Source organism: Vitis riparia, chromosome 9 (assembly GCF_004353265.1).
Source record: "Vitis riparia cultivar Riparia Gloire de Montpellier isolate 1030 chromosome 9, EGFV_Vit.rip_1.0, whole genome shotgun sequence".
Classification (NCBI taxonomy): domain Eukaryota; kingdom Viridiplantae; phylum Streptophyta; class Magnoliopsida; order Vitales; family Vitaceae; genus Vitis; species Vitis riparia.
In genome coordinates, this window is record NC_048439.1 from 7,793,827 (window position 1) to 7,808,201 (window position 14,375).

The window sequence follows — 14,375 nt, forward strand, 5'->3', positions numbered from 1 at the left end:
AGTAATGATGAACTCATTTGTCTTATCAAAGTAAATTAAAAAAAAAAAGAAAAAGATGGCAGTTGGCTTATTTGTTCTTTGAAAATAAAAAATCAAAGTTTTAGAAAAATACAATTTTCTTTTAAATGATGAATGGTTACATCATTTCCCCTATAGCTTATTTGTTCCTTTAAACTTTAGTTTGAATAAAATTACTTTTAATTATTTTCTTTTTGGAATTATATTTAACATATTATTAAAAATATAAAAAAACATCGTAATAATATTGTCAATAAGTTTTTTTATATATATTGTAAAATAATTAAATTTAGTTATGGGCTGCCCATTTCAAAATAATAAGAATATAATAACCTAATTTTTCCAAATTCCAGGTAAATATGCTAATCTAAAAAAAAAATTATTAGGTTTTTATGTGCTGATTGGGTTTTTTTATACGCAGTATGCTCTCCAATCTACCACTTAAGCATCCGACATGGCTAAAAATAAATTTTTAAAAAAAAGAATAAAAAAGGAAAAAACCGAAAGTGTGTGATCTCTTTCTCGAGTCTTCACAATCTGAGACACTGAACCCAAATCAAAATTAATCCTCCAAATTAATTTTCACCTCCAACCCAAACCCTAACGACTGCCTCGCTTTCTTCTCAAACATAGGTATCCGAAAAACCCTAACCTCTGCCTCGTCTTCCTCTTATCCCGGAAACCCAAATCCCGTGACCCTAACCCCTTCTCTTTCCGAAAACCCTCTGGAATCGGAAGATTCAAGTGATCGAATTAATTCTTCAGAATTAATTTTCACCTCGAAGCCAAACCCTAACTGCCTCATCTTCCTCTCATTCATATCCCAAAAGTAGCTTCAACAGTCAGGCCTGCGGCCATGAAAGCCGTAGTGATCGCCACTTCCGGCGATCCCCAAGTTCTCCAAGTGCAAGAAGTCGAAAACCCTGAAATTGGAGATGATGAAGTTCTAATTAGAGTGGACGCCGCTGCCATTAATCGAGCAGATACGCTTCAGAGGAAGGGCTTGCACCCTCCCTCAAAGGCGGCAGCCCCTACCCTGCTGGAATCATCGAAGCTGTTGGAAAGGTCGTCGTTCGATGGAAGGTTGGCGATCAGGTATTTCAATTGCCTAATATTTTGATTCCGTTTCTGTTCTTGTATTTTTCTCGGCTGTCAAACACTAGGAACGTGTAAATAAGGAGGTTAGTTGATTGCGAAAACGGGAATTTTTTTGTTCGTGTTTGTGTTAAGGAGTCTTTGTTGGGAATTTTGGGGAAATTTATGATAAGTTTGTGATTTTATGATTAATTTTGTGTATCAATATAGGTTAAATTATTGAGCTTATTGGTTTTTCAAATTTATGGTTGTAAGAAAATTGGTCAGTGTAAGGTTATGGGTTCATTACCAATTTGCTTACTGAAATTTTTTCCAGATATTGTGGACCGGTTTGGTAGCAGAAATAAGGACTGTGTTTTGTTTTTCAAAACGGAAATGGATGCAGAAAACATGTTTGGTAGCCTACTTTCAGAACTTGTTTCCGACAATATTTCCTGAAAATGAATTATTTCAGAACTTGTTTTTAAAAAATTCAAACACTTTATCAATTTAAAAGGTTCTGAAATGGACATGTTCATGGTCTTCATTTTTTAAAATTAAAGCTTTTATGAAAAAACCATTTTCCCTTCTACTAAACAAACAGGCTCTATATTGTAACGGATCAATTGGCCATTTCCTTTGTCATGTTTTGTGAATCAAGGCAACACTGGAATCCACTCCATTACCATCTGTTAGTGATTAGGAGAGAAAACACCGATTTTAATGCTATCCTTTATGTGATTTTGCTTCCTCCTGAGTACAAGTTCATAATATACATGGTACATGGTGAATCTGTATGACATTTCATGGTATACAGGTGTGTGCTCTTCTTTCTGGTGGAGGGCATGCTGAAAAAGTGGCTGTTCCAGCTGGGGAAGTTCTCCCTGTCCTATCTGGTGTTTCTCTGAAGGATGCTGCTGGAATTCCTGAGGTTGCATGTACTGTTTGGTCAACTGTTTTAATGATGAGCCGACTGTCTGCAGGAGAAACATTCCTGGTGAATTTTTTGTCTTTTTTATTTTCTGATGCCTGATATATTTACCAGCACAAATTTACCCTGTTGCTGTTTAATGTGTGTGCATCAATATTGGATTAGGGAGGTAGAAGAGCCATGGTTCTAATTAAATCATTACATCATCATATTCTTATTTAGATACATTGTATCCCACAATTTCATTGCATCCAAGGCTATGTTGTTTTTTATTGCACGGTTTGTCATGGTAATTTCTCAAACCTTCTCTGGAAAATTATGTTGGATGGCTGCTATTAATTACCCCAAAAGAAGAAATTTTATGTTGAAGTAAGATGAGTAGCACAAAGAGTTACTTGTGGTTGATCCTATCATCAAATGGGCGATTGATGCACAATCCAAATGGTAAATTTTTTTCCCCCTTTATCCAGATGGAATTTTTATGCATGGTTGAATAGTGAAATGAGGACTGATAATATTTCAGGTTCATGGGGGTTCAATTGGAATTGGTACCATCTATTCAAATAGTGAAATACTGAGGAGCAAGGGTATTTGTTACAGCAGGTTTGCCATCACTGTTCTACCTCATCTCACAGAATGCTTATCTCATGGCACCAATTCCTTTTCTTCACATGTTTTCAACCATTTTTTCCACCCAGGAACGAGGAAAAATTAGCTGTTTGTAAGGATCATTGAGCAGATGTGTGCATCAATTACAAGACTGAAAACTTTGTTGCATGGGTGAAGGAGGAAACAGGAGGGAAAGGTGTTTGTTCTCTCTTGACACAGCTTTTAATTGGGTCTGTCTTGCTTGTTGATAGATCTCTTGACAAGTTGCTTGTATATCATACTTTCTTTATTGTTTTCGGATCATGAACCTTGCTTCTGTCAGCCCTGTTATCACTACCCAAACTAGTAAATTTATGCACAAAACTCCATGTGTCAGTAACAGTGGTTATTTGATTGTATTAAATAATTTGTAAATAGAGTGGATAAGTTTGTACTAAATGGCAATTGTTTCTGCAGTGGCTGGTTTGCAAAACAGAAGTGTGGAAAAGAAATCTGTAATTGTGAGTGAGGTGGAGAAGAATGTTTGGCCTACAATCACAGGCGTACAAGTATTTTCCATTGACGGAAGCAGTAGAGGATCACCAGCTCATGGAAAGCAGCAAGCATATTGGGAAGATACCGCTTATTCCATTTCTTTTTTGCTTTTTAAACAAACTGCAAAAATCCTTTTTTTTTATAAAAAAAAAAAAAAAAAAATTCTCCAACAAAGTGATTTTTTTTTTTGTGGCATGACTCGGTTTGACCACTAACTCGGTGAACTGGTCTACCGGCTCAAGTTTGGATCCCTTAATTTTGTGGCAAATTGGGCCTCAAGCCCAACAACCTAACTTCCATACGGGCTATCTACTGGATCTCAAATGGCCATTATAAACTTCATTTTATCCTCGTCCGATTTTGATGTGGGAATGGGAGAGATGAGGATTTGACATTTGGACGTAAGGCTCAATGGGTTTTAACTCCACTCAGCTACTTTATGTCTTGTATTTAATATTGCAAACCAAAATAATAATAGACATGATTCTTTTCAAAAATTTTATAATGTAATATTTTTTAAAATTATAAAATAATAGGTTATATAAATTTTAATATATAGGTAAAATTAATTAAATTTTAACAAATATCTTCACATTTAGACATTACATATCTTTTATTTAATAAAATGTTTAAATATTAATATATCTAAATATAATATTAAAAATGAAAATAAAATAGTAATAATTTTTATTTGCTTTATATATTTAAAATTATATAATTATTTTTTATTTTAATAACATATAAATTGTATATTTATAATATTATATAAATTGTATATAATAACATATAGATTGAAAATGCTTGAGATAATTTTTGATCGACTTCACATGTGTTTTTGATAAACTTGGAACATTCAAACTTGTATTTGAAGAATCTTCAAATCTTCAATTTGATCTAAAATAATGTTGAAACCTTCAAAATTTGAATAGAAGAATCTTTAAGCATTTGAATTTTGGTTTAAAGAATTTTGAAATTTGAGATTGAAGAATCTTCAAATTTGGGCCTGAAGATCAAAGGCTAAGCTTGAAGAGTTCTTGAAGCTTGAGTGGTATCTCCGATTTTGTTTTGTATTTTATAAAAACTTTTAAGTATACTATATTTATAGGTTTGAAGAGACATTGAGATTTTGTATACATGTTTGGAGTTTTAAACCTTGAAATATTACTCTTTTATGAAATTAACATTTATAAAATTTGGAAGAACATAATTAGATAATATTCTAAGTTATTTTTAATGAAAATTGATAATTACCTTTTAATTATCAAATTCACTATTTCTATTTATTTTTGTAATATATATTAATTACTAAAATAATTTATTTCCTTTATTTAGTTTGAAAGCAATTATATATCTTTTGTTTGTGTAGAGCTCATGTGACACGACAAATTTTATTTTGTAACTTGCTCTGGATGAATGGCCATTATAAACTTCATTTTATCCTCATCTGATTTTGACGTGGGAATAGGAGAGATGAGGATTTGACATTTGGACCTAAGCCTCAGAGGGTTTTAACTCCACTCAACTACTTTATGCCTTGTATTTAATATTGCAAACCAAAATAATAACAGACATGATCCTTTTCAAAATTTTTATAATAATAGAAGTGTAAATAATATAAGTAAAAATAATGTAATATTTTTTAAAATGATAAAATAATAGGTTATATAAATTTTAATATATAGGTAAAATTAATTAAATTTTAACAAATATACCTTCACATTTAAACATTACATATATTTTATTTAATAAAATATTAAAATATTAATATATTTAAAATTGTATAATTATTTTTTATTTTAATACTATATAAATTGTATATTTATGATATTACTGGTTCAACTATAATTCAATTACTGGTCCAATTGAATCATGAATTAGTAAATTTTTTTATTCAATGATAGGTTTGATTCTAAAAACATTATGTTTTATATGAAAAGTATTCAAGAAATATCATTAATGGATTATCACTAAGATCACGTGGTTGGGTTAGGTGTATCTGAAACATAGGCATTACTCTCTTTTTTAATCAGGGCTTAGCTTTGGAAAATACAGACAGGTAAAGTGGATGGAAAGTCTCTCATATTAAGTTGATTAATTAAGTCAAAAAGTTGTTACAACTACTTCTTTGACTGCTTTATGTGAATTGGAGTAATTACTTGCTCATTGTGAAATGTTTTCCAATAGACTATCATTTAATGGATAACGATGGAAGAGGAGTTTGGTTGAAAGAAAAAGATCAATAAAGTCAAAATAAATTATTAAAACTATTTTTTTGATGGATTACATCAATCTAGATAATGACAAAGATATTACCAATTTGACATCACCAATTGATAACACAATTAAAAAATAATATGAATTTTAACATGTTTGAATTCATTGTAATCATATCCATGACCTAATTTTACACATCCTTAAATCATCGTTGATTTATGAAACAAATCTATACCATCAATAGAAAATAAATAAATAAAATAATACAAAAAATATATCGATAGTCAAGCATAGCAATTTACCAAACCCTTAGCCACCATCCATACTAACCGGTTGTTGTTAAATGTTTACAAAAATATACATTAAATCAAAGAGTAAAAAGATTAAAAACGAACAAGAGAGAAGAAATACATCACCTAATTTTTGTAATAAATGAAATTATAATAAATTCATAATTTTTTAAAATTAAAATAGAAATTCAAATACATGTAACTATTGTTTTTGTCTTGTAAATCATCCAATTTTTCAATGAATTTAAACTCCATAGATTTGTGTAGATATCTTTTTAAAAAAAGCAAAAAGTTTTCACTAAAATCATAAAATTTAGATTAGAAATGATTTACTATATTAGTTCAAAATTCATCTCCACAAAAATTGAAATAAATTAATTATCTTCAATTCAAATAAAATTTCTCCAATTAAATTTCCAAATATGTGCCTTAATACCTATAATGGAATTAGTAATTTTAATTAAAAAATAAATAAAAATAAGGATTTGATCTTTTTCTTACCATTTGATGAAAATTATAAAATATATTAAAATGACAAGTGATCAGACATTTGAAATTTGCATCATTTCTACCATTGCAAACACCACCAACTCCATATTTCCCATTTTTCTACCTCTTGCCAATTCACTCATCTCTCTGGGAAGATTTTTTAGGTTATCATCATGCTTGAGATAATCCAGAAAGTTGAGCGGCATCACTCTCTAAAAGGTGCCTCACAGCATGGGTAATGTATGGGATACATCTGATAACTTGTCATATCCATAAACCACTATATTAAACCATGGTTCATATCCCTAACGCCACACGAGAATCTATACTCATCCCAAGCAGCTAGGAGATCATAAAATTAGGTTTTGAGGGCTTCCCGAGACATGCACAGCTTCACCCTTTGTGCATTCCTTTGATTTGGAAAATTTCTTCTGTAAAATCCCCCATTATTATGCCCTGAACCAAGACATATCATGATTGGATGGGCCCCTTCACCAATTTCACAATATCCAATAGCATATCATTTACTTCCATTTTGTCAATGGGAATTACCATTTTGCATGGGAAGCACCAACGGAGATAGGGGTTTTCAAATTGGATCACTAGCAAAGAAACCCACCGCAACGATCTGAATAATTGAGCCCAACATCTGCTTTAGAGAACCCCTCCTGAAGGCGAAATCGTCATCTTGGCTAAACGTAGTCATAGTTGGGTTGTGAGAAATGGAGATGAATCACAGAAGGCTTTCAGTTTGATAACAACGAAAAGGTAAATGTACTCTAGAGAAGTTTTGACCTTGGGAAAAGCGCTTTTGAATCCAAGTCAAGGTCTGTTCTGGATCCCTTTTCGACTCTCTCTATTAAAGGAAGATAATCTGCCCAGGATTTGGATGCAAGCCTACAAGGCCATGTTTAGGAGACTTATGCAAAATATTTATCCATAGCTCCCCGCCTGAAACATCTACATAAAGCGTCTTCCAAGTGTGAACCATCGTCTTGGGTCCTTGAGATGAACAAAAACCGAGACATGTCGTGAGTTAGATGCATTGCTTGAAAATGCCGAGTAGTAGTATGGCCTTCTTTCTGATCAACTGTTTTGTCAAATTCTAGAGCTCTCATTCCAAATCCATCAGTTTTCTCAAATGATTGGCCAGTGGAGATCCATGGATATAACATATGAAATGTGCACAATAAAAGTAATCAAATGGTTGGTTGGTTTGGCTGAATCCCACAATCGCAAAGACTTATCATATGAAACTGTTACCAGCTGAGTTGAATTTGGCCTAAAAAGGATATCCATTACTACAAACTAGCATTCTTTCATGGTGTTCTCTCTTTGCAGGCTATCCATGTTCCAAAGAAAAACTCTCTTGTCATGTCTGGCACTGGGCACTGATTAGAGTGCGGGACGTTCATTCTCCATTATCACCTAACACATGCAGGATATATATATATATATATATATATATCAATTCATTCAAAATATGTCTTCATTTTATGGAACATACCCGAATCCATTTTGTTTGTGTTGAAGAGGTATAAATCTTCTAAGGCTGTGGAGGGCACCACCTTTTCTCAGAATTCTCTCTGACGATGGGAAGCCGAAGAGAACAGGTTCTATTTTTATTTTGAAAATGTTGTTATCCTTAAAGAACAAACACTATTCTTTGGATTTATACCCTCCTGCCTTAGGGACCATACCGTTTAGCTATTGGGCCTCACGAGTCTTAGGCCCATCATCTAAGGCCCGTGATGGCACTGGGCTCTACACATAAGGTGGCCCATACTCTGAAACGAATAGAAATCATATGTATATATATGGATAGCTAAATCCTGAACAATGGTTAATATGATGTCGGTCCACATTTATTCTATCAATCTCCCACTTGGACCACATATATTACAAAACAATGTTCATGATAGTACTTTATTGAGCTCATCTTTGCTATCCTATCTTAATATCATTAAACAATCCGGTCTACTAGTTATGCTAACTTAGGATCAAAGTGACCTTCATTAATCATAATTATAACTAGACCCTTCAATGATCACAACATTAACAAAATTAGCAACATAGATCAAGTATGGATGTGTAGCATGGAAATTACATAAAATGTGATCTTTATTATGTCTATTTCCAATTGGTCCTACTTTATGACTAAAAAATAGTCAAATTCCACTTTCAACACTTGATGCTAAACTGCTTCTGAAAGTTATCATTTCAATTCAGAGAATTCAAATACAATAGTCTTTAAAATCAAGGTTTGTACAGATAACACAATATAACATCATATCAAGAAAACAAACACAAAATCTAAATACAAACTCCCACTATACTGGAACATCATCAATATGTACAACACCCATATGTGTGACATGCTCATGATATACTTTGGGTGGCAAACCCTTAGTGAGCGGATCCGCAATCATGGAGTTTGTGCTTGTATGTTCAATCGATACTTGAAGACTCTGAACTCTTTCTTTCACAACCAAGAACTTGATGTCAATGTGTTTGGACTTTGACGAACTTCGGTTGTTCTTAGAATTACAATTCTGTAGCTTTATTATCACAATTTATTCTTAATGGTTTCTCAATCTCGTCAACGATTCGCAACTGAGTGACAAAATTCCGCAGCCATATCCCATGGTTTGATGCTTTGTAGTAGGCTATGAATTCTGCCTCCATGGTGAAAGAAGCAATAAGTATTTGTTTAACACTTTTCCATGAAACTGTTCATCCAGCCAACATGAAGATGTGGCTTGAAGTGGATCTCTTGCTGTCAAGACATCCCGCGAAATCGGAGTCCGAATAGCCCATGATCTCTAAATAACTAGATCTACGACATGTGATCATATAATCTTTAGTTCTTTGTAAATACCGCATAACCTATTTCGCCTTTTTCCAGTGATCCATACCTGGGTTACTCAAATATTTGTCTAACATTCCAATAATGTACGCAATATCTGGACACGTACAAACTTGTGCATACATGAGACTTCCTATTGTTGAGGCATAGAGAAACCTCTTCATATCCTTCTTTTTAAGTTCATTTTTCGAACATTGGTGCAAACTAAATTTATCGCCTTTTGCTACAGGCATGTCTCCTGGTGTACAATTGCTCATGCCAAATCTACTCAACACCTTATCGATGTAGGCCTTTTGTGATAACCCAAGTATACCTCTTGAACAATCCCTATAGATCTATATACCCAGCAAAAAAGATGCATTACCAAGATCCTTCATGTCAAATTTACTAGACAAAAATCGCTTGGTTTCATGCAAAAGTCCCACATCACTACTTGCAAGTAGAATACCATCAACATATAGAACCAAGATAATGAATTTGCTCCCACTAAACTTGAGATATATGCATTGATCAATGGTGTTTTCCTTAAAACCAAATGAAGTAATCACCTGATCAAACTTTTGGTACCATTGTCAAGATGCTTGCTTTAAACCATATATGGACCTTTTTAATCTGCATACAAGTTGCTTTGAATCATTAGACTCAAAGTTCTTCGGTTGCATCATGAATATTGTTTCATCAATGTTACCATTAAGAAACGCAGTTTTAACGTCCATTTGATGTAGCTCTAAATCATAATGAGTCATAAGTGCCATGATGATTCTAAAGGAGTCATTTGACGAAACCGGTGAAAAGGTCTCCTTATAATTAATGCCTTGCTTTTGAGTGAAACCTTTTGCGACTAGACTTGTTTTATACCTAACAATGTTGCCTTTTGAATCCCACTTGGTCTTAAAAATCCATTTACAACCAATCAGTTTTACACTTTTAGGCAACTTTACTAGGTCCTAAACACCATTGTCTTTCATTGATTTCATCTCATCCTTTATGACTTCTATCCACTTTTCAGTGTCAGAACTTTGTTTGACTTGACTAACTAAAATTAGATCGTCTTCCAACCCATGTCAAACTCTTGTTCCTGGAGATGTACAACATAATCATCTGAAATTGTACTTCTCCTTTCTCTAGTGGATCTCCTCAGTGGCACTTGTATTTGAGGTTCTTGAGGCTGTTGAGTTACCTCTTCATAAACTTGAACCGGTTCCATAACTTGAGCAGGAGGAATCTCAGGTGTGCTTTGAATCTATGTTATTGACTGTACATTCTGGATAGTGTCATCAAACATAATATGACCATGTCCAGTCGTGATAATAGGAATACTAACAGATTCCTCTTCAAATACCACATTTCTTAACGGTTCTCTCCCATTTAACTCAACATCCTCAATAAATTTAGCTCTGCCCGTTTCAAAAAAGGATCTAGTTGAGGGGTCATAAAACTTGAAACCTCTCAGCCTTTCAGAATATCCTACAAAGTAGCAGCTCACTGTTCTGGAGTCCAATTTCTTTTCATTTGGTTTTTAAGGCCTAGCTTCAACTGGACAACCCCAGACATGCAAGTGCCTAATACTAGGTTTCTTGCTAGTTCATAACTCATATGAAGTTTTGGCTACTACTTTGCTTGAGACTCTATTCAAAATATAAATTGTTGTTTTGATGGCTTCGCCCCAAAGTGATTTTGGTAAGGTGGAATGACTGATCATACTTCTTACCATATCCTTAAGAGTCGGTTTCGCCTATCTGCTACACCATTTTGGCTTGGAGTCCTCAGCATGGTGTATTGAGGAATGATACCACACTCCATCAAATATTTGGTGACGACCCTAGACGTTGTTCATTGGATCCGTCATATCTACCATAATTTTCACCTCCACGGTCAGATCTGACGACCTTTATTTTCTTGCTTAGTTGGTTCTCAACTTTAGCTTTGAAATTCTTGAACACATCTAATGATTGAGACTTCTCATGAATCAAATAAAGATAGCCATAGCCCGAGTAATCGTCAATGAAAGTGATAAAATATTGTTGTCCATTCCAAGAAGGGGTAGGAAATGGACCACAAATGTCCATATGTATCAATTCAAAGACGTCACTGCACTTGTTAGCATCATTTTTTTTCTCATATTTGTTTGTTTACCCTTAATACACTCTATACAGACTTGAAAGTCTAAGAAATTAAGTGGATAAAGAATTCATTCTGATACAAGCCTTTGAATATGTTGATTTGAAATATGACCCAAACGCCTATGCCATAACATCGATGAATTCTCATTTGTTAATTTCCGTTTAATGTCATAATTACTTGAATTCAAGGTTTCATTTCCATTAGTGGTCTTTATGTTTAATTTGTATAATTTGTCTGTTAGACTACCTGTTCCAATAACATTTGAATTTAGATAAAGACTAACCATTCCATTTCTAAATGAACAATAATATCCAAATTTGTCCAAACATGAAACAAAAATTAAATTCCGTCTAAACGACGGTACTACAAAAGTCTCTTCCAAATCCAAAGTACATCCAGAGTCTAACTGTAATCTAAAAAGACTAATAGTCTTGACTGCAACCTTGTTGCCATTTCCCACATAGATGTATCTTTCACCATCCACCCGTATCTATCCACCAAGTGTCAGTAGGCACTACGACTAAATTAATTTATGAACAAACAAAGTTGAGAAGTGTACCTTTCTTTACACGCCAAGCAGCATATTTGGTACATGTCTTCTTCATATGACCAACCTTCTTGCAAAAGAAACAAGTCATCTCCTTATCTTGTTTCTTTTGCACCTTTTGCATTGATGTCCCAAAAATTGCAGTTTGTTTTTCTTTATTGTCCCTCTTTTTTTTCTTGTTGGTACCAAATCCCTGAGATGTGGAAGCCAAGTGAGCACTTTCTATCTTTTCTTGTTTCAATCTCTCATCCTCTTGTGCACATTGAGCAATAAGCTCATTCAAAGTCCATTTTTCCTTTTGTGTGTTGTAACTGATTTTGAATGGAGTGAATTGTGTAGGCGGAGAGATCAAGACCAAGTGCACGAGTATGTCTTCCGAAAACTCTAACTTTAGTGCCTTTAGTCTAGTCACAAGATTAGACATTTCCATAATATACTCCCTTATATTCTCTTTCCATTTGTACCGCATAGAGACAAGCTTACTAAGAATAGTGCTTGTCTCAACCTTTTCATTTGCAGCGAATCGGTTTGCTATCTGGTCTAAGAATGCCTTGGCTAGAGTTTTCTCAGGTATTGCACTCCTTATAGCTTTTGGAATTGAGTGCTTCGTTATCATTAGACTCATGCGATTGGATCGCTCCCATTTTTCCATAGTAGACCTTTGCTCAGCAATGCTGGCACTAGTAAGATCTGGAGGGCGATCCTCTCTTAATGCATAGTCTAAATCCATGCACCCGAGCACAATTATAGCGTGCTCCTTCCATTTCTTGAAGTTTGTGCCATTAAGCGCAGGAATGTTATTAACATTTTCGGCTATAGAATATGTTGAATTCATAATAATAAAGCTCACAATCAGTCACATAAACATCATACATACATGAAAAATAACATCATACAAGATACTTAGCACAAACATTAATATTCTGTCTTTGGACAATAAATATTAACTTGTAATTGGTATCCTTATACAAAATTAATTCATAAATATTGACAATAAAACCAAAAACAATATGCCTGTCTTTAGATTAACATATCGAATGTAAGATAAACTTTATATGTCACATATTTATGACTACTTTATTTATTATTATATTAAAATAATCTTCCTTTGGGCCGATTATTTTTAAATAATAATAATAACATGTTTAGATATTATAAAATAAATAAATTATATAATATAAGTTGCTTTGGCAACTAACATAAATAATTCATTTATTTTAAAATATTAAACACAACCATAACAAGAAATAATAAATTCAATTAAAATTATTTATTTATTTATGCATAAACCCATGTATATATATATATATATATATATTAATTGAAGCATAAAAAACCATCTACATGTGTATATATATCAATTGAAGCATATATACAAGCTTTAGTCTAATGGTTTAAGCAAAAAATAGGCCATGGTAAAGGGTTTAAGCCAACCCGCCCCTTTAGTTTGGTTTTTGTTTTTTTTTTTTGTTTTAATTTCTTTTGGGCTATTGACCATGCATTCTCTCATGGCCCAACGACCACTTATGGTCACTTACAAGCCAAGCCCCTTCCATATATATATATATATATATATATATATATATATATATATATATATATGTTTTTTTTAAAAAAAAAAAAATTTTTGTCCATTGCAGCCCAAAGCGACCATCCCTTGTAATGGCATCATCAACGGTGCCAGAGCTATCCTCGAACGACGTCGACAGTGAAACGCCGCCACCATCACCGGAACGGTGATTTCCCATCGCCAAACGACGGTGTCACTACCGGAATGACGCTGTAACAGCATCGCTGGGAAGCAGCTTAACCTGTGGCATGACACCATGACAAGCAATGCCGCAAGCAGTGAAATGCTGTCGCCATCACCGGAACGGTGATTTTCCATCGCCAAACGATGGCGCCACCACCGGAACAACGCTGTAATGACGTCACTGGGAAGCAGCCCCACCCGCGGCACCAAAATGGCACTTGGATGGCATTTGGAACGCTTGCAACAATGCTAAAATCAACGCTTCTTACTGGCAAATGATGCTTGAACGACGTTTGGAAATAATGCCTACAACGCCTAAAAATTGTGCTCTTTTGAACACCTGAAACAACGTTGCAATGACGTCTACCGGCGTCTAGAATTGCACCGCTGTCTAGAACGATGCCATGATGGTGTCTCACTCGCCTTAAATGGCACCAACCACCGTGACTTGCAGCCCCAAAAATGGCACTTGAACAGCGCCTGAAGCGTGCCTGGAACGACGCTGCAAACGATGCCTGAAATGATGTCTTTTGTATGCCTGAAAATGGCACAGGAATGACGTCTAAACTACGTCCATTTTGAACGCCTGAACGGTGTCCTAATGGCGCCTAGAATTGGCCCAGATTTATTTTATGTTGTTTCCTTCCTCTTGGATCTTTTGTTTGTGTTTTAAAAAAAAAGTGTTTTGGTGAAAATGGGAAATGCAACCAGGCTCTGATACCATTTTGTGGGACGTTCATTCTCCATTATCATCGAACACATGCAGGATATATTTATATATATCTATCAATTCATTCAAAATATGCCTTCATTTTATGGAACATACCCAAATCCATTTTGTTTGTGTTGAAGAGGTACAGATCTTCTAAGGCTATGGGGGGTACCACATTTTCTTAGAATTCTCTATGACGATGGGAAGCCAGAGA

The 14,375-nt window shown here is 34.1% G+C and overlaps 1 protein-coding gene and 1 pseudogene across 1 annotated transcript; one reads left to right on the forward strand and one right to left on the reverse strand.

Moving 5' to 3' along the window:
- Positions 1-557: 557 nt before the first annotated feature.
- LOC117922642 lies at positions 558-3,513 on the forward strand (annotated as a pseudogene).
- A 7,878-nt stretch (positions 3,514-11,391) lies between these two features.
- Positions 11,392-13,444, reverse strand: LOC117921754. The gene is made up of 3 exons (XM_034839715.1): positions 13,348-13,444; positions 12,161-12,509; positions 11,392-11,395 (listed from the first exon to the last, which is right to left on the reverse strand). The coding sequence occupies exons 1-3, from the start codon at positions 13,442-13,444 to the stop codon at positions 11,392-11,394; spliced, it is 450 nt and encodes a 149-aa protein (XP_034695606.1).
- Between the last annotated feature and the right edge of the window lie 931 nt (positions 13,445-14,375).

Bases quoted from the DNA above. Each gene is read 5' to 3' on its own strand.
- LOC117921754 (XM_034839715.1), bottom strand. From the start codon at position 13,444: ATGGGAAATCACCGTTCCGGTGATGGTGGCGGCGTTTCACTGTCGACG. The intron at 12,510-13,347 runs GTCGCTTTGGGC...CATATTCTATAG, and splicing joins TGATGCCATTACAAGGGATG to CCGAAAATGTTAATAACATT.